The sequence below is a fragment of the Dreissena polymorpha genome, chromosome 11 (assembly GCF_020536995.1).
Source record: "Dreissena polymorpha isolate Duluth1 chromosome 11, UMN_Dpol_1.0, whole genome shotgun sequence".
In the NCBI taxonomy this organism is placed as follows: domain Eukaryota; kingdom Metazoa; phylum Mollusca; class Bivalvia; order Myida; family Dreissenidae; genus Dreissena; species Dreissena polymorpha.
Genome location: NC_068365.1, coordinates 2,601,785 through 2,622,129, shown reverse-complemented (window position 1 = coordinate 2,622,129; position 20,345 = coordinate 2,601,785). Strand labels below are relative to the sequence as shown.

Sequence of the window (20,345 nt, the reverse complement as noted above, 5' to 3'; positions counted from 1 at the left end):
GCTACGTGTGAGACTCCAATATTCGAATCAATCGCATTCGACGTATATTTGATTGGATATTTAAGATCGCATGTATTAAACTAAGAAATATGACTTTTAAATGTACGATAAATCGTGCAAAAACTTGCGAGTTTTAATGCAACTCTTTGGAACTAATTGATTGCCCATTTACGCAGATGGAATCATTCCACGCACTTCACAAATGTAAACAATTGAACATATTTTTTTTGAGAGACGTTAGGAATTGCTTCGACTTGTGTATGTATGTTGGTTTCTTAACATAAAAAAACATATCAATTTTATAATAATGAATTAAGACTGATATAAGATATCATGGTATGAGATGGTTTTCTTTAATGCAGTGAATGCAATGTAACCGTCGTGCAAGAGATTGTTTAGTATTCTGTAACCTCAATGATGAACGCTTGGAATGATCATGACATAAATGAGACGCTTTCATAACAATAGTCCGTTCTGAGCCCAACACAGAGGTGAATGTAATGTAACCGTCGTGCAAGAGATTGTATTCGAATGCCCATTCAGGTAAACACACAGATAACTTTACGCTTTGTTTGTGATTAATGACGAGCATATATATTTTATGCAAATATTAGTTGCAGTATTACACACACGATACATATGTTGTGTGATTTTTTAATTTTTTTCAATGGACTCATCATCAGAGATAGTTCGCTCCAGCAACTGCACATCAAGCATAATTACAACAATAAAAAACCCTAAGATACCAGACATCCGTTTAACATTCTATTCTACAACTCCAATGCTGCATCTCATTTAAATATTTTAATTCATTGTTTTGTTTATTAATCAGTACACAGAAATATTAAGAGTTATTTCTTTTCAAATATGTTAAAATAAATGTACAAAGAAATTGTTCAATTTTATTCAATAAATAAACTGAAGAACCTTCAATAAATTTCTTTCCGCACGACTTAGAATTGCGTAAGAATGTTAGTAAAACGGGACTTATCGTAAAAAAAGGTGAAAACTCTCTGAATGCTGCCATTTATAAGAGTACAGTCAAGTAAAGTAAAATACCATGTTCTTCTTGGTCAGTAACATCGTACAATGCACATGAAGTAAACAACAATGTTGTCAGTGGAAAGACACACATTTTCACGAATAGTGTAAAAACAAGAGCTGTCAGAGGTCAGAGCGCTCGACTATTCGAGTGCTTGACAGTATAACTTAAGCCATCATGGAGAGGGGGGTATAATGTGGGTTTATGGTCATTTAATAGATGATCTTTCCAAAAAAAAAATTGGAGGGGGTTGGTGATTCTGGGTTGGGGCGTGGGGGAAAGTTTGGGTTGAGTCCATTGTGGTAAGTGTTGTTTTGTCAAAGTATGAATCAAATCTGATGTTAAATAAAGAAGGTACGGCAATTTAAGCAAAATTTATTAATTTGAACTTGAGAGTCAAGGTCATTAAAAGGTCATGGTCAAATTCAACGTGCAAGGTACAGTAACATCATGATAGTAACAAAGTATTTGAAGTTTGAAAGCAATAGCCTTGATTCTTTTGAAGTTAAGTGGATCTAAACACACAATTTAACCAAATATTCAAAGTTACAAAGACAAAAAAGGGCCATTATTCCTACAAAATGCTTGATAAGTTGTCTGCTCCTGTGTATAGGTTGGGGTCATGTTTGTTAAGAAGTATGCAAAATATAAACGCGATATGTCAAGGGACATTGCAAATATTTGAGGTGGTACGCAAACTTTAACATAGAGTTATCAATAATATGCATATTTTAAGTGGTAAAAGGGCCATAATTCTTACAAAATGCTTGATACAGTTGTCTGCTCTTGTTTATAGGTTGGGATCATGTTGGTAGAAGTATGCAAAATATGAAAGCAATATGTCAAGGGACATAGGAAATATTTGGGTAGGTAGGCAAACTTTAACATTTGCAGGCTCACGCTCACGATCACGCTAACGCCGACGCCGGGATGAGTATGATAGCTCCACTATATATATTTCATATATAATAGTCGAGCTAAAAAGTAAAGAAAAACAACACAATATAAGTTGACTGTAACCGCAAATACACTGGGGCACTCTGGACCCAACCGGCTTTTTATTGCATTAACCAGCCTCTGGAATAACGTGGGCGCCATTTTGTTTTCGGACTTCTTTCAAGCAAACTGGCCGCGCCCATGGACAGTTGTAAATTGAATGAAAACAAAGTGAAAATCGTGTCCAAAACTTAGCACGGTGTAGAAGCATATCGGTCGCCTTTCTGTCAAAATGTTGCCTATCTGTTCATTCTTCGCTTTCCATCTGGCATAAACAAGAACAATTGATGCTCGTGTAGTGAATTAACTATAAATGAATATTACCTATCCACATCAGTCGATGTGAATGACATCGAAGAATGGTGCGTCCACAAGATATAAACAGATTAAATTAACAAGAACAGTTTAGCACAACTTCTTCTTTCTTGAATCCGGATAGCACACTGGTTCCCAGCGTTCTTCGCATCTAAGGTACCAAACTGTCGAAACGGGCCCATGGCCGTTCGGTCATTTACACCACATTCGGCATTCAAAAAACAGGCAAGAAAATCTTAAATTAAAACCCGTAATCATATTTGTGCATAAAAAGATGTGGTCCATGAGTTGAAATATATATCCAGCTACAGGTTCACAGTATTCCGCAGGTCCAAACACTGATCACAAACTCTATCGAAGATGAAATGATGGCGAGGGTGATGGATCAATCGTGCATACATGCCATTTTGATGACATAGCTTTTCGGTAAAAGGTCAAATATCTAGTGCCATTGATGTTATCTTTACGATCAATCTTTACGTTCAATGTACGCTATATAATAATTTTCATCAACTTTACTTAAAAATGCATACTTTCGCTTTCGTTGTGGCACGGAAAGCCTCTAGATCGGCTCACTTTTATGGCATGGGAAGCCTATTCGTCGATTGACACTGGCATGGGAACACTCTCCATTACATTTTAGGCCGTATAGCCGTTCCTCGCAACAATGGGAATGTTTTTTTCGCAATGATAAAGTGATTAATTTTATCATTAATGATTTTATTAAAATTTATTAAAACTGTCATAAAATTTAATTTCAATATTTTGGAACCAGAGTTGTTAGTTTCACAATAGTTAAAAGAAATATGCAATTTGTAAAGGATTTCGACACATAGGCTAACTGTTCATTACCTAAGTTTAGTGTTATTGTGAAAGGAGTATGACAGATTCAGATATTATTTTATTAATATATCTTTTTTAAAGTCATGCGTTTACGTGTTTCACAAACACATACTTTATCACACGAAATTCACGAGGCAAACAGTGGGATATAGTGCTTATTTTTAATTTATTTTTCAGATCACAAACACGCAAGCGTAGAATAAATATTTCGCTTATCAACCTAAACGACGCAGGTTGGACATGGCCAGCAAACAAGTGGTACAGGCGACGGATTCTAAATGCCGATCACTTAATCACGAAGATGATACTCTTCGAGCGACTACAGTCTGGACGCCTACACGTAGTCCCCAGGATCCTAATTGTAGTCCCCGAGAACAGGGCGTGAGGTCCACCAACTCTTGGACACCGACAAACAGTTATTATTTATATTATTAAGTGTTATATCTATTGATTTATACTACATGTACCTAAGTAACTGTAGATATTCGTGTGAAAATAAGCGGTACAGCCGTTTCTTACTTTTAATATTAACTACAAGTGGCGTAATAAAATCAAAGGGGAGTTATAAGGAAAGTCTTACGCCAGTGGGTAGTTCTTAATATAAGAATTGACCATAACATTTTTCGTGTGTTTTAGTCGATATTTGACATTTTTATTTTTCTAAGTAAAATGAGTTTTACACTTGTTAAAAGTATTGATAGAACAAATTTAAACTGTCATAATACTGGATGTAAATATAAAAGGCGAAAGGAGACTTTTAATGTAATTATTTGGACTAACGCTATCGGTTACATATTTGAAGTATCTTAATGTACATGTATAAATCCGTCAGTAATGAAGATCGCGTTGATGAATTGCAGAAATAATGAAAACATATTGGTGACATACTGTTTACAGTACTACATGCAAAAACCGAATATTCGGTAAACTGCAACGAGTTCATGGAATTTCTCAAATAACTTGTCGCCGGGTAGGCTCAGATTATAAAAAGGCCCATGTATAGTTGATCCTTTTCAAACGGCTATTAACAAGTGGATGAACAAGTCAATAAGTATCATTCCGTCCCTGTACATTGACTCGGACTAGTTGCTTCCAGGTTCACTGAGCCCTGGTATCAAAATTTATTCATTTGATAGCAATTTTTATCTTTCAATTTTCTTCAATAGCCAAAAACACAAAATTGTGTGCAGAAATGTTTAAAAATGAAATATTAACAGCTAAAAAATGGCACACATACAAGATTCAATTTTTTAAAAGTCTAGCCTATAAAAAGTCATATCCACTCGAGAAGAGAACTTGTATATATCAAGCGGTTTAGTTTCATCTAATTTGCAATAATTGTTCATTTATGGAGGTTAATTAACAAGCTATGTAATGAAGAGTGTCCCCATGCCAGTGTCAATCGACGACTTGGCTTCCCGTGTCATAAAAGTGAAACTATCGAGAGTATCCGTGCCACAACGAAAGCGAAAGTAGGCTTTTTTTTAATTAAAATTGATGAAAATTACTATAAAGTGTACATTGAACGTAAAGATTTGATCATTAAAGGGGCCTTTTAACATATTTTGTCATGTATTGACGTTTGTCATTAAATGCTTTATATTGATAAATATAAACATTTGACCTAAAAATCTCCAGTAAAAAAAAAACCAGAATAGAGTTAAAAACAGAAAAAACGTAACCCTCAACTGGGCTCGAAGCACTGAACCCTGGAGTCCTGGGCCCGTATTCACCAACAATTCTTTAGCAATTCTTAGACTTGAAAATAAAGAAAATTCTTACGTCTAAGAAAAAATTCTTAAGTCTTATTCACGAACTCATTTTGCTAAAGAAAATTCTTAAGAATAAAGAATTTTCTTTAAAATTCTAAGAATGCTTCGGGGCATTCTTAGAATAATTCTTTAAGCTTCCAAGATGGCCGTTCGCGTTATGCGTTACGCCAATATCTTGTTTGAAAACGTCGAAAATGTCCCGCGTAGAAGATTGTTTGACAGAGAAAATCCTCTAGACGGTTTGTCGGAAATGGAGGTTTATAGGAGATACCGATTTATTCCGGCAACTATACTGACCTTATTGAATTTGGTCGCCGATTCTCTGGACTTTGGAACGCTGAGGAATTCTCCTCTCCTGCCGATCCAGCAGCTGTGCATATTTCTTCGTGCCATGGCGACTGGATCCTTCCAACTCGTCGTAGGAGACACTGTTCGAGTCAGTCAGCCATCCGTATCAAGATGCTGCCGACGAGTTGGACGAGCAATAGCTCGACTAGCTCGCCGTTACGTACGGTTTCCTGACAGGGAAGAGTGCAAAACTCTAAAATCCAGATTTCAGTCCATTGCTGGTGAGTGCCAGATTTGTGTTTGTCTAAATGACCTTGACTGAGAACATTTATTCAAGGGAAATCATTCACTTGCACTTCATTTTTGTGGGGGCATTGTAATCGTTATTGCATAAACAACATACGCAGTTAGGACCAACAATTTTTTGATGTGATTTTTTTAATCAAATGATTTATACACTATTTTTATTCAGTAATTTTTATCACTGTATCCATTTCATGTTTTGTATGATACATTCTGCATTAGGCCAAATGCAAGTTCACAGAAAGGTGAAGCATACGTTAATTAAAGGGCGATGTCACCGGAGTTTAGTCCAAAGTGGATACTTCTCTCATGTCGTTTATTCACAGTTATTGTAATATTATATATCTTCATTCTTAACTGAAAATGACATTTTGATAATTACGACATTGTGGTTATTAATCTGCCATTAAGCGTTATCGATCAAAATGAGAATATAAGTATTTATTATGTGTGTTTCTCTAAGAGTTTTATGTATAGCTTGGTACATTATGCAATTATGCCTAGGGCAAGTTCACAGGGGATAGAGGCCTAGCATATATAAACATAAGGGTGATGTCCCCCGAGTTTAGTCCAAATTGAATCTTTGTTTCATTACGTTCCTAATTCGCAGTTATTGTAATATTATATCTTCACTCTTTACTGTAAATGCCATTTTGATATCACTCCATGGAATATAACAGTGTTATGATTAAATATTATACATTTATGTACCCTTCTTTTAATCTCAATTCACTCTTGGTTTTAGCATGGTATCCTCCACACCTGCATATGTATCTGTCTTTGTAAAGTCCCCCCTCAAAGGATGTGTGGGATTTTAACAACGCTGTTAGTCTTCCCATCAGTCTGTAGGTCCTCAATACCTATTTTATTTCCGCTCCATGTCTATAAGACCATTTTTTGCAGATTTTATTACAAATGGTTCTCCAATGTTACGGGAATTAAGATGTTGTGCTGAAGAAATGATTCAGTCATGCCAGCTGAATTTCATTTACCTGTCCTAAATAAATGAACATAATTGTTAAATAATAATCTTATTGATTATTCAGGATTTCCAAATGTAATCGGACTGATTGATGGAACTCATGTTCGCATTCAAAGGCCAAGGAACCACGAAGCCGATTTCATAAATAGAAAAGGCTACCATTCTTTGAACGTGCAAGTATGTTATCTTGTTTGCTTTTGCCACAACAAAGTTTTTCAGTACTCATAATTATGTGTTTTTTCATCACTGATGTATGACAATAACTAATATTAAATATTCTATTTTCAATAGCACTAACATTATTCACTATGATATCAGTATAATTAAAAATTAATAGTATAATAAATTATGTATTATTATTTTATATTTAGATGGTATGTGACCACAGCAAAAAAGTGAGGAGCTTAACAGCTAAATGGCCAGGAAGCACACATGATGCGAGAATATGGAGAGAGTGTCATCTACGGAACCAGTTCGAACAAGGTAGCTATATATCAGATACACATGTCTATGGTTATGAGTCATAACTTATGACTAAGCAAATTACATACAACTTGTGTCATAAAGGGTTAAATACATGTAAAACAATACAATAGGATTTAATTAACATGATATGTTTTATGAATAATTAAAATACTTTAGTCTGCCCGCCCGCCGACATTCAGCAATCTGATAACTACTTTTTTCCTTCTGAAAACCTGGTTAAAACGGATAAACCCTTGTGTCATTTACCTTTGACCTCAAAATTGCTAAGCGGTTACACGTAGACTAATTTTATTAACAAAAGAATGTTTTATTTCTGAACAGGAGCTCATAATGGCTTCATTCTTGGAGACTCGGGGTACCCATGTACACCCTACCTGATGACTCCTTTCCGAACCCCCGAATCACAGAATCAAGAGCAGTTTAATCTGGCTCTGTGCAAAACAAGAGTGCTTGTGGAGCAGACCTTTGGTATTATAAAAAGAAGATTCGCAATACTCCATTACGGGATAAGGACTGACTTGGCGACAGCAGTGACCTATATCACTGCGTGTGTAGTTATGCACAATTTTGGAATTGAACATGGGGATATCCTTGAAGAGGATTATTTGGATGATGTTTTTGAAGAACAAGTTTATCATGAAAATGTTGAAATAAATGCAAACCATGTTGGTAACATTGTAAGGCAACAACTAGTTCAGAGATTTTTCAATTAAATAAAATAATGTACTGAGTTAAACTTCTCTAAAAAGTGTGATGAGTTAAACTTCTCTAAAAAGTGTGATGAGTTAAACTTCTCTGAAAAGTGTGATGAGTTAAACTTCTCTAAAAAGTGTGATGAGTTAAACTTCTCTAAAAAGTGTGATGAGTTAAACTTCTCTAAAAAGTGTGATGTGTTTAACTTTTAATAGTCTTTAACTGTACTGAATTAGTCTCATAACTTTTAAGATTGTACAAAGCTGTTTCCACTGATTTCCAGATTTTAGTGGAGACTTTGTTATTTGAAAGAGAGGTAACTCTGTAGTTCATGTTACAGTTTCTGTAATTTTAACTCAGGGGTAAGCTCCCTTTCATTTCACTGCACTTCTTATCTTGATGTAATGTTCTAGTCAACTATTTATCAACATTTTATGTTTAACACAAACACTTTCTCATTCAACATGATGTAATAATTTTGGTTATAAGACAAGATGAATAACATTTAACTTTAAAAATAACATGTATGTCTTTACTATGGAGCGGTTTTCATGTCAAAATTGTAATGCACATTATTACAAACTTGTTATGCTTGTTTATAATATTTGCTATAGTTATATTGAGAAGAAACTGTGTAATTTAAGAGTCCAAAATAAACATAAGGAGCAAAAAGGAGCAAAAGTTACACCAATGTTTGATTTAATGCTATTTTTAGCAATTTTGAAAATTGTCATGTATCTTGATTTGCACAGTATGTACATTAATTATGCTGGACCGGTGATAATAGCAATGTACCAGATAGTTATTAATATAACAATGTTGAAAATTTCATAAAATTCCTCAATATATATAATATAATTATTGATTTTTCAACAACATTATTACATGTACATAATAGGCTTAAAATATAATCATGAACCTACATGTATAACAAAAAATCAATTACAAATTTCAGCTAATTTTTACACAGTAACTATGATGTTTCACTTTTCATGTGAAATACAATAAATGTGGAACATTTTATCTTCATTACATAAGAAGCAGCAAGAAAAATAAGACAGGAGTACATTTCTTAAATTTCACTTACTTTTGTCTTTCATGTTATAATATTTTTTCTTCACCTCTGAACCTGAGCGCTTATAGGTGGAAAATTGGCTGAAATAAATGGAATGCAATTAGGTACATTTTTTAAAATCAGAAATTGAGTCTAAGATATGCATAAAAACAAAGAAATGATTTGTTTATTCCTCAAAACATTTTTCCACATTGCAATCTACATTTCATGTGTGTTTGACACAAACAATTTTGTTGAATTATTAACAAATGAATTAGTAGAAATACATCATTAATGAAAAATGACACAATATGGGTTTAGTTATATATTTTGGAATATTTGAAACCGGGTAGCACAATAATTTTACCATAGTGAAGCATTATAACTTTATATTATGGTAAATATTTTGTGCTCAAATCATCTACTGCTTTTTATATTTATGTCACATAATATTTAACATTCTGTTCGTTTTTAAACATTGCACAAATTAACAATTTTATTATAATCAATAATTAAAAAACAAAATAATGAATTAACTGTACAAATATTCCTTCTGCTACAATTTCCAAAATTTGGAAAATTGATAACACCAAAAGTACAAACCAGTTTAGAACATTTGCCACGGCTTCCCAGCCTCTCCTTCGAACCTCTCCAATTTTGAGTGCGCCACAACCGGTCATTGGGCCGAACAGGACATCATAGTTTTTAATTATTTCCTGGGCTATACCAGTTTCCTCCTGTTCGGACCAACGATTTCTACTAGTAGCAACGTTAGCGTTGTTGTCCGCCATCTTGTATGTTGTGACAGAAGACACGTAAACGGTTCCGAGTTTTATAAGCGTTAACGAAAATGCCGGGTACCAAGGTCGCTTACATCAATAACAAATAATTCTTAGTAAAGAACGCTAAAAATAGCGTTGGTGAATACCGATAAAGAATCAACCTAAGAACGTTCTTAGAAAAGTAAAGAATAAAGAATTTTCTTTATTCTTTATTCTCAAGTAAAGAATTGTTGGTGAATACGGGCTCTGGAGTAAAAGTCTTCCGCTTTTACCACTCGGTGACCCGTGCTCATGCTTTTAGAGGATGTATTTTTTACTTTATATAAGCAATCCTCGTAGTTTCACAAGATATAACGACAACAACAGAGCTTTCCAAATAATTAAATCGTTTCGCGTTGCAACGCTTTATAATTTTCAGGTTTCCAAATCGTCAAAAGGTGCATATAATCGATATTTTAGAGCATGGTAAATGTTCAGTATTACTATTTCCGCACACATATCATAACTAAAACGAAACTTTGCGAATCTGAAACAACTTTTTTAAATGTTGTCAATTTACCAAAACGTGATAAGTTTCCTTTAAAATGATATCAATGACACTAGATATTTGACATATTACGGAAAAGCTATGTAAAATAGTCATCAAAGTGGCATGTGTGCACGATTTTTCCACCACTCTCGTCATCATTTGTTTGGACCTGCGGAATACTGTGAACCTGTAGCTGGATATATGCTTCAACTCATGGGCCACCTCTTTTTATGCACACATGTGTTAACGGGTTTTACTTTTAGATTATCTTACCTGTTTTGTGAATTCCGAGCATCTATTTTTCTTGTTTATGACAGAGAGGAAGCAAAGAATGAACAGATAGGCAGCATTTGACAGAAAGGCGACCAATAAGCTTCTACACCGTGAACAAAGGTCCCTGGTTCCAACCATGGTCAAGCCTTTCGATCGAAATCGAAGGCTGTTTTTACAGGTCACGGCTGGTAAGTTCTAAGTCGGGCAGATTAATAATTGTGTCGGGCGAGTAATTTGTTCCCTTTTTATTTTTATTGATAGTATTTAGTAAATAACTTAGAAAATTAATTTTCGGGAGGGTAAATTCAAATGCAAATTTCAGTAATTTGAAGACTGATGGCACGAGTCTTGATAATTTTGCCTTTTTACAACCTTTCAAAAGATGGAATATAGAAACTGTCCGCCACTTTCACTATAGTTGTATATGACTACTTGCAGTAGGGTTAACGGTTAGGGTTTATGTTCTACTTAGGGATAAGGGTTAGGGTTAAGGTTAGTATAACTTAGGGTTAGGGTAGGTATTACATAGAAGTTAGGGTTAGGGCCATTGTTGGTTATGGTTGGAGTAGTGGCAGACAGATTCTATATTCGCTCGTCATTTTTTTTTAACTTTGACAACTGGCAAGGATAATTTGATGAACTTGTTTTGTATATGTGGCCCTGCTTAGAAAGTCAAGGTTCTTGGTTCGATCTCTAGTTGTTGCCTATAAAATTTCGTTACTTTGGGCCACACCAAATTGATAACTTGTTCTACAGATTTTTTCTTAACTAAATTTTAAAAATTTAAACAATGGGACAAGCGATAAACGGTTTTTCAAATGGTCTTTTCCTGAAGTAGCAAAACAAATAATAAAAATATTGGGATTTGTGTGAGAATCTATGAAAAATCATGGCCACTTTTTATGCCCCCGGATCGAATGATCGAGGGTAAATTGTTTTTGGCCTGTCTGTCTGTCATTCTGTCTCCAAACTTTTAACTTGGTTAAACTTTTAATTAAATGTGTGCAATATTTAAGATAGCAACTTGATATTTGGCATGCATGTGTTTCTCATAGAGCTGCACATTTTCAATGATGAAAGGTCAAGGTCATACTTCAAGGTCAAAGGTCAAATTTATGGGTTCAAAGCGGCGTCTCTTGTTTCTTCATAACTCATAAATAAAAATATTCTTTATTTTTAATTTCCTTAAAAAAATTAAATGTGCTATCCATACAACAAGTAATAAATTTGGGAAGAGGACAACGACAACGGGCGAGGCATGGTATAGGGGTGATAACCCTGGGTAATGGTTAGGATTAGGGTTAAGGTTAGGGGTTAGGTTAGGGTTAAGGTAAGGGTTAAGGCTAACCCTAACCAAAACCCGATCCCTAACCCTACCTCATACCCTAACCCTCTAACCCCCTCCCATGCGCATCACAATACCATGCCTCGCTCGTTGTCGTTGTCCTCTTCCCTCAAACAAATCGTACTGTTGACTGTAGCCTAAATTTTCTATATCGCACCATGTCAACAAGGGGAATCACTCTAATACTTCAAACAAAGAGCTAAAAATGGACTGCTCAAAACAATTTCGAATACATTTTATTCTTCTTCTAATCTACCCTCAAGATTTTAATATCTTTTAAAGCCTCTATCAGATCTGCTTCGAAATGCAAATACAGATTTCAAGTAGACTACAGTACATGTATGTCATCCATGTTATATTACAACTTTCAATTTCACCTCATTTTCAGATTCTGCACAATCGCTTATCAATGTTATTTGGCTCAATAATAATATCATGTATTTCGGGTTGAAGGGACGCCAAGAACGTATAAATATGATGTGGGTTGATTTGGAGATGGGCAACTTTACAGATGGAACTAGATACGTGTACTACACGGAGGGAGCCACAAATACTAGGAAAGGCATCAACACAGATCACAGGATGTTCATACCAAGATATTTGAAGAACCAGTACGTATCTTTTTTTAAGTAAAAATCAAATCAAATTATCAAAATATGCTTAACTGGGAGATTACAATGCGCATGTCAAGCAAGATCCTGTTCGGGGCTATGCGGGGGAAACAGCCAAACGGGACAAAGGGCTGAAGCGAGCATGGCTGCATGCATCCCAAATAGTTAATTTAAAAAAAAATTGAACCAGAATTTAAACATGCAGTAAAATAAGACATTATAAAAATTGCATTAGGTTATTGAATGTTTATGGAGAAATATATATGGACTCGTTCTTTCGCGGAAAAATTGTGATCCCTACGGTCGTGCAATATTTTCGGTTCAGAAGTTAAGAACTCGTGCATATTTCTCCATATTCAGGTTATTGCATGTATGGTCGTGCAATATTTTCGCTTCAGAACTTGTGCATATTTCTCCATATACGTTCATATAATGCCACACCAAATTAATTGGGAAGAGGACAACGAGCGAGGCATAGGATCGGGTTTGGGTTAGGGTTAGCCTTACAGTACAGCTCACGCAAAATCAACAAAGTCCGCGGCTATGCCGCGGACAGATTGTTTTGTTTTCGAAGTTTCTCCGCATCCACAACGAGTATTCACTCGGCATGCCGCCGGAGCACTCGGCGATAATTCGCGGAGTGACGCCGCGTCTGTTTCTGCCTCGGCATCGATCCGCCTTATCACGCCGAGTTTAATACGCGGCGATTCGCCGAAACGAACTATTTACAAATCTTGTATGAATATTATAACAAATGTTAAATAATGTTCAAATTAACGAATATTAAAAACAGATACAAATAATACCCTGATATATTAAGTTTTTCGCTTGCAAAGAACTAAGGTTAAGAGCAGGTTTTTCAAGTCGGTCTGCTCTTAACTACGCTAAGAACGATGACCACCGCATCTGCCTGTGCACACTGATTAGCCAGTTTAAACTTCACCATTGGTACACTGCAGACAGTAAGAGTTAGTGTTTGTATGTAATCGAAAGTGTTCAACAGCTTGTGCAACGACATTGGCCAGTTTGTCATTGATATCTGTAATATTTGCTGCTTTCAGGGAAAACGGGACTTAATGCATGTCATATAAGTAGTGTCCTTTGCACACTGATTAGCCTGTGCAAAGCGCACAAGATAATCATGGACGACACTTTCTGATTGTATGGGGTTTTCGTTAAAAGACAGTCTCTGGTACTGGGATGGCAATTAATGCATATGCATTAAGCCCTGTTTTCTCAAAATGAAGCTTAAATTATCTTATTATTAATGATTTGAAAAAAATGATAAAAGTGATAATAACTTCAAAGTAACCTCGCTAACAAGGCAAATAAACAAAATAACTTTTAAAGCAAATACGCAACCAATGAGTTCTACTTTTTTACCTTGTGGCATTTTAGTAAACATCTAAAAGGGACTTTTTTACAGTTTGTCATTAAATGCTTAATAATAATAAATGTAAACATTGGATCTTAAAAGCTCCATTAAAAAACAAGAACAAAAATAAAGAACCAAAAAAGTAACCCTCAAGTGGTCTCGAACCACTGACCCCTGGAATAAAAGTCTATCGTTCAGACCACTCGACCATCCGTGCTCATACAATGAGATAATGTATTTTATACTCTTTATAAGCAATCCTCATAGTATGAACAAATATAAAGACAGCAACAGAACTCTCCAATTATTAAATCTTTTAATTTTGTCAATTTACCAAAATGTGAAAAGGTCCCTTTAATGTCTTCAGACTTGCAAATTGAATGAGTTTAATACACTGTCAGATATTATATCATGAATAACGTACATGTTTTGTGGTTCCCTGTTATCCTGGGGCCAGTAGATTTCAGCCCGGCAAATTCAATTTCAAAAGTTGGTTACAGTTGGGCTAAACAGCAGGGCAACTAGCTTTTTTAAAGCTTGAAACAACTTAATCCAATTAAACATAGAATACAAATTGGCGACTGTGGATCAATTAGGCATAGGAAATAATTCAATTCCGGCTCACAACAAGACATGATGCATTAAAGTCTGTCATGTCGGCAAAATTGTTGCTCAATATTTTAAAGAAAATGAATGAAGTATTAGATACACATTACATTTCACAACATGAACATGATTCTAGGCTAATTATTCTTTAGCAAGGCAACCAAAATTCTAAAGATGGCTGCCAGTGCAGCAACCATCTGCGAAAAAAGACATATTGTTGTTGCTTTGTCTAAGTTATCTCTATAACATTAATATGAGGATAAACAGTGCACCCACATCTCAACCTGTGCTTTGCGACACACTCTTTATAAATTTGAATGGGTTGTGTGCATTTCAAACTTGCGGTATAAAAAGCTATAACATACTTTTGAAAACTAAGATTATGCAATAGCGAACATCTTCAGTGCCTTCAGCGATTTGATATAATGTTTTATTTGACCGTACGATTATTAAACCTTTAACATAACATATTTTTTATAAATCTTAAACTTGTAAAAATTCCGAAGTATGTATGTTATGTTCAAATACCCGTTATAATATAAAAATGAAGCTTGCACTCTGGTATATATTGTTGGGACGCTTTGGCCATCGTATGTATTACTAGTATGTATTTGTCTATTGTTGAAGATCGTGTACCGTAAACATGATGAACGGGAGGGCTTGTGCGCTTGATATTTCATTTATGTTAATACACCCAATATTTCTAAGACCCATGGCGAACACCTCATAAGTTTAAATTGTACTTGTGAAATCTGATACGGCTTTGGAAAATCCCGGTCTGTTGCAATCGATACCCCTGCAAAGCTTGTTTTTGTATATGATAAAATAGGTTTGCAAGTACGTCCTTTAATTTTTGGGCTTGCTGTTTTAAGATTTTGTGAAATGGGAAGAACATATTTGCAATGCCAATTATTTTCAATGAATTATTTAAGTCGGGCAGACAAAGCTGATATCTTATTAACTACTTTTATGTATTAAACTTCCGTGTGAAACACATAAGCTTCATATATATTTGTTATTCCAATTTTCGGAACTGGACATACCGATCGTTAAACTGATACTAGATTTGCACACTCTTAAATAAAGAAAAGAAAATTCCCCTACAAGCTGGCCATTATTTACGTTATTGATAATACACTTAAAGTTTATAGATGTGTATTTATATTATTTTCCTACGAGACATGGTTTACTGGGATATACACGTTCTAGGATGAGTTATTTTATTAAGTGCGATCAGTTATCATTTTCTGTTTGAAACAAGCATCATAAAATCGATTAATTGTATAATAGAAACACATAACATATTTGTATTATATATATTTATGGTTTTGAATTCATGTTGCATTTTATTATGTTTGTTTTTTTAATAAAAAAGTGTATATCATATGTACTGCAAATCACATTAAGTCTCGTTTTATTATCTACCATGTTGTACGTTATATAATCGTCTTTTCCATAAACTCATTATAAGTATTATAGATATGTGAATAATAAAGCACAAAAATATAGTACCACATATAAATGGGGGAAACACCTTCATATATTGGCAATACACCTCAATCGTTTTCTTATTTCATTTAAATGTGTAAGCTCTCTGTAACAGGCCTAGTTTTTTCCCCGCGGATTATATTACAAGCTTAATGTTTACAGCACGCAGCGGTTACATGTTACGAAACTGAAACTAAATTGCATGTTAAAACCCACTTAAAAATGCAATAATTTATGTCAAGGCCTCAATTTCATTGTGGAAAAGTATACCGTATTTAAGCATGGCCTACGTGCATGTTAGCGCTGAAAACATGACAGTGCGCCGTTAGTTTTCAAACAAACATTTGAATACGTATTGTATCTTTGCAATCTGATACAACGCCCGGGAATGGCGGTCTGATAAAATCAATATCCCAGCCAAGCCTGCTCTACATTAATATATTTTGCATACCAGCAGGCTGAATATAGTTTCTTAATTGTCCATGACAACAGGAAGATAAGTAACCAAGAAAGTAATAACACTTAAGAACAAACAGGTGCATGCCATGGTGGTCGGATGTGTCATTATGCAAGGATATTTAATACGTGTTTCTTCCGATCATATTATTTTCCTGCCATTGTAAATGTTTTGCAATATGCATTGTATTATACATCAAGCCTTTTCAGACAAATATTTGTATGATCAAGAATAAGGAACATTCATGAACAACACGCTTTACATTGTAGTTAAGATCTTTAAATCTGTTACTCGCAAACGCCTATGCGCCATAATGTGGTTTTCAGTAGTTATGTGAATCACATTATATTACATGTTAACTTGTATAAACAGCCATTGTATTTAAGTAGGTCATGGTTGTATTGATTGCTGAATATTTGCTTGGAGAGGCTTCTGAAGTTACAGGCGCGATTATGTAAATTGATTATTTAAGTCTAAAATAGTGTTCAGGTGATCATTTTCGTCGTAATTTTAAAGCTTTTTGGTAATGCGATCATTTTAAGTGTGGCAGTTAGAGCAGGTATAAATGCCAAATTTGTCAATGCATATTTTGCCAAAAATCATAATAAAGGTTTACCACTGAAAACTTCACGTATCATTGCCTTCGATACGTATATGTAAGGCAAACGTATAATGGTGTTACGATTACAACCTTTTGGTAATTCATGACACGCAAGGAATTTTGTAAGAATAATGTAATGAAAGTGTTCTTATTTTCTTAACGTAATGTTCAGCACATGAATTTGCGGGGTACAGAATTCGCGCTATTTCGATTGCCAATGTGCTCCTGCGGTCTTTATCTTTAATACCCAGTCCATGTGAAGAAAAGCTACTTATTTTTAATCAGAACACTCGTTTAACCCTTTCCCTATCAGCAAAGTGGAAATGGCTATGTGCAAACAGCATAAAACCAGAACAGCCTGCGAGTAACTCGCAGTCTGTTCAGGTTTAATGCTGTTTGCTGCTCATCAGTATCTAATGTTTGTAGATGAAGGCTTAAGAACTTGAATCGAGTAAGAAAGGTCTTAAATTATATATAACTTTCCAAGGGACTACAAATGCGTGAAAATACGTATCTAAGTGGTAAAGGGTTAAATTGAAGCCTTTTATGCTTGTTCGATGTACATGTATACACGTCAGTTCTAATGTTTAGCGGTCAACTTCTACATCTATGTTCAAATGCGGTCGTGATATTGAACATAATCATCATCATCATCAGCAGCAGCAGCATCGGCGGCGGTGGCGGGGCGGCGGCGGCGTCGTGGTCGTCGTCGTCATTTTCATCATCATCATCATCATTTGCATATGATACTTCACGTGTCTGAGCTATATGTGGTTCCATTAGCGGAAATACAATAATGTTCTGTGAACATCAGTAGTTGGCACACTTACGTGTTTTTTATGCCCCCGAAGAGTTGCATGTAGTTTTTTAACTGTCCGTCAAGCCGTCCGTCTGTCTGTCTGTCTGTCCGTCAGTCAGTCCGTCCGTCTGTCCGAACACTTTATCATTGGTCATAACTTTTGCAATATTGAAGATAGAAACTTGATATGTGGCATGCATGTGTATCTCATGGAGCTGCACATTTTGTGTGGTCAAAGGTCAAGGTCATCTTTCAAGGTCAAAGATCAAATATATGGCTTCAATGCAGCGCAGAAGGGGACATTGTGTTTCTGACAAACACCTCTCTGTTAGTTGTTTGCTTGCGAATAATTAAGGTTAAGAGCAAGTTTTGCAAGTCGGTCTGCTCTTAACTACCCTAAGAACGATGACCACCGCATCTGCTTGTGCACACTGATTAGCCTGTTTATGCTTCTCCACTGGTACACTGCAGACAGTGAGTGTGTGTATGTGTGTGTATGTAATCAATAGTGTTTAACAGCCTGTGCGGCCACATTGGCCAATTTGTCATTGAAATCTGTACATATTGGCTGCGTTCAGGGACAACGGGGCCTTATGTATGTCCAATAAGTGTTGTCATGTGCACACTGATTAGACAGTGCAGTTCGCAAAAGCTAATCAAGGACGACACTTTATGATTTTATGGTGTTTTTCGTTTAAAGACAGTCTCTGGTACTGGGTTGACAATTTATGCATATGCATTAAGGCTTGTTTTCCTAAGAAGCTTCAGTCAGTATACAATACACTAATTGTTTCAGTAATGAAGGAACTGAAACAGCGTAACGGTAACGATACAGTGTGTTTAAATTATATTTTATTTAGAAGAATTGTCCGAACGTAGTTAATCTACATTTAATAAACATCATGATTTCGGAACTTGTAATCAGTTTCTATCCCAGGTAAATTATAGTTTATAAGATTGTTCGCCGAGTGACTCAGCGTCACCAACAATTTCCTCGGCATCATGCCGAGGCGTGCCGCGGCGTGTCTCGGCAAACATACACGGCGACTCGGCGACCAGATGGTCGATGCCGAGTCGACTCCACGAACAATTGATGTTGTCAAACTCCGCGGATCGCGGAATTTGTTGGTTGTGCGTGAGCTGTACTGTACCTTAACCCTAACCCGACCCCTAACCTTAACCCTAACCATTACCCAGGGTTATCACCCCTATACCATGCCTCGCTCGTTGTCGTTGTCCTCTTCCCTTTGTTTGACAGGTAAATCAGCTAATATTAAATCGGTATCATGAAGTGACTTAAGATTCCGAGATTTGCCTCATCCAAGAAGTTTTTTCTGGAAGAGTATCTGTATCGTATCCTAGTGAAAGGATCAGCCCTCTTCGCCCGATTACCGAGGCCCTTCTCCTTCAGGTCGACATCTTTGGCTCTGAGCATCTCCCTGGAATGCTTGAACAGTTTATCTGTCATGATGTCATGGGGTTAGTCCTTATCACTGAGATATCTGTTAATACTGACCTGCATTCCTTTCAGAGTCCCTGGTTCAAGATCCTTATTAGTCTTGTCATGCTTTACACTCATAAAGTATCGAGCTATATTCATGTCAAGCTCTATTCAAAGTTTTGTTCTTGGTCTTCACGGCCTAGCCAGTCCTTGGTCAAGTGATGACGTGATGGGTGACGTAGACGTCACGCGCACACTTTCTTAGGGCCGATTATCAATAATCGGCCCTCGCGTGAGGGCCGATTATTAATAATGGCCCCGCAATAATGATAATGGCATGAAAAAATGCACACATTTGTTACTATATATATAGTAAGGTATGTACAATCGTTTAATATGATAGCGCTAAGATGCATACCATGATACATTTATGAATGTGTATATGACATCTGTTCGACAGGTATTGGCTTGAGAGGTACTCTGAAGGAGCAGACTTTCAAGGGCTACACCGAGATTACATGGCAGACAGAATGACTGAATACTTATTGCTATTAAGAGCAGACAATACGGTGATGAACTATAATTATTTATTTGAACTTTTTATACTGGGAAGAAAATGTACTTGTCGCCATGCCAACTTTACCTAGTATTTAACAAGTTAAGAACATACCGGTAGGTTGGAACATGCATCCTATTTAGCCTATTTAGTGCCCTTTTAGCATATTTAGCCTATTTAGCAAGTACAAAGGTTGACACATGCATCATAATGAGCCTATTTAGCTTATTTGGCACAATATTCAGCCTATTTAGCCTTTTTAACAAGTTTAGTACATAGGTTGAAACATGAATCCTATTTAGCCTTTTTAGCCTATTCAACACCCTTTTCAGCCTATTTGCCTATTTAACAAGTCTAGTACATAGGTTGAAACATGCATCCTATTTAGTCTATATAGCCAATTTAGAGGCGTTTTCAGCCTATTAAGCGTATTTAACAGGTTCAGCACATAGGTTGGAAAAAAACATCATACTAAGCATCTTTAGCATATTAAGCAGCCTGTTCAGCCTTTTTAGCCTATTTAGCAAGGTTGGTACATATGCTGAAAAATACGTTCTTATTAGCATACTTAGCAGTATGTTCCGCCTATAAAGCCAATATTGCAAGTTAAGAACATGTATTTAAACATACATTCTTTTTAGCCTCTTAAGCCTATTAAGCAGCCTTTCCTGCTAATTTAGTCTATTTAACAATTATATGAAATAGGTT

The 20,345-nt window shown here is 35.6% G+C and overlaps 2 protein-coding genes across 4 annotated transcripts in view; one reads left to right on the top strand and one right to left on the bottom strand.

Annotated features, from left to right (window-relative positions):
* The window catches only part of LOC127850740 (uncharacterized), a 244,370-nt gene that overhangs the window by 127,822 nt on the left and 96,203 nt on the right, over positions 1-20,345 (bottom strand). The gene's annotated exons all lie outside the window — the stretch shown is intronic.
* LOC127850739 (putative nuclease HARBI1) lies at positions 5,063-7,851 on the top strand. Its single transcript, XM_052384025.1, has 4 exons — positions 5,063-5,537; positions 6,606-6,718; positions 6,913-7,024; positions 7,349-7,851. The coding sequence occupies exons 1-4, from the start codon at positions 5,111-5,113 to the stop codon at positions 7,738-7,740; spliced, it is 1,044 nt and encodes a 347-aa protein (XP_052239985.1). The 5' UTR covers positions 5,063-5,110; the 3' UTR covers positions 7,741-7,851.

Bases quoted from the DNA above. Each gene is read 5' to 3' on its own strand.
- LOC127850739 (XM_052384025.1), top strand. From the start codon at position 5,111: ATGGCCGTTCGCGTTATGCGTTACGCCAATATCTTGTTTGAAAACGTC. The intron at 5,538-6,605 runs GTGAGTGCCAGA...TTGATTATTCAG, and splicing joins CAGATTTCAGTCCATTGCTG to GATTTCCAAATGTAATCGGA. The intron at 6,719-6,912 runs GTATGTTATCTT...TTTTATATTTAG, and splicing joins ACCATTCTTTGAACGTGCAA to ATGGTATGTGACCACAGCAA.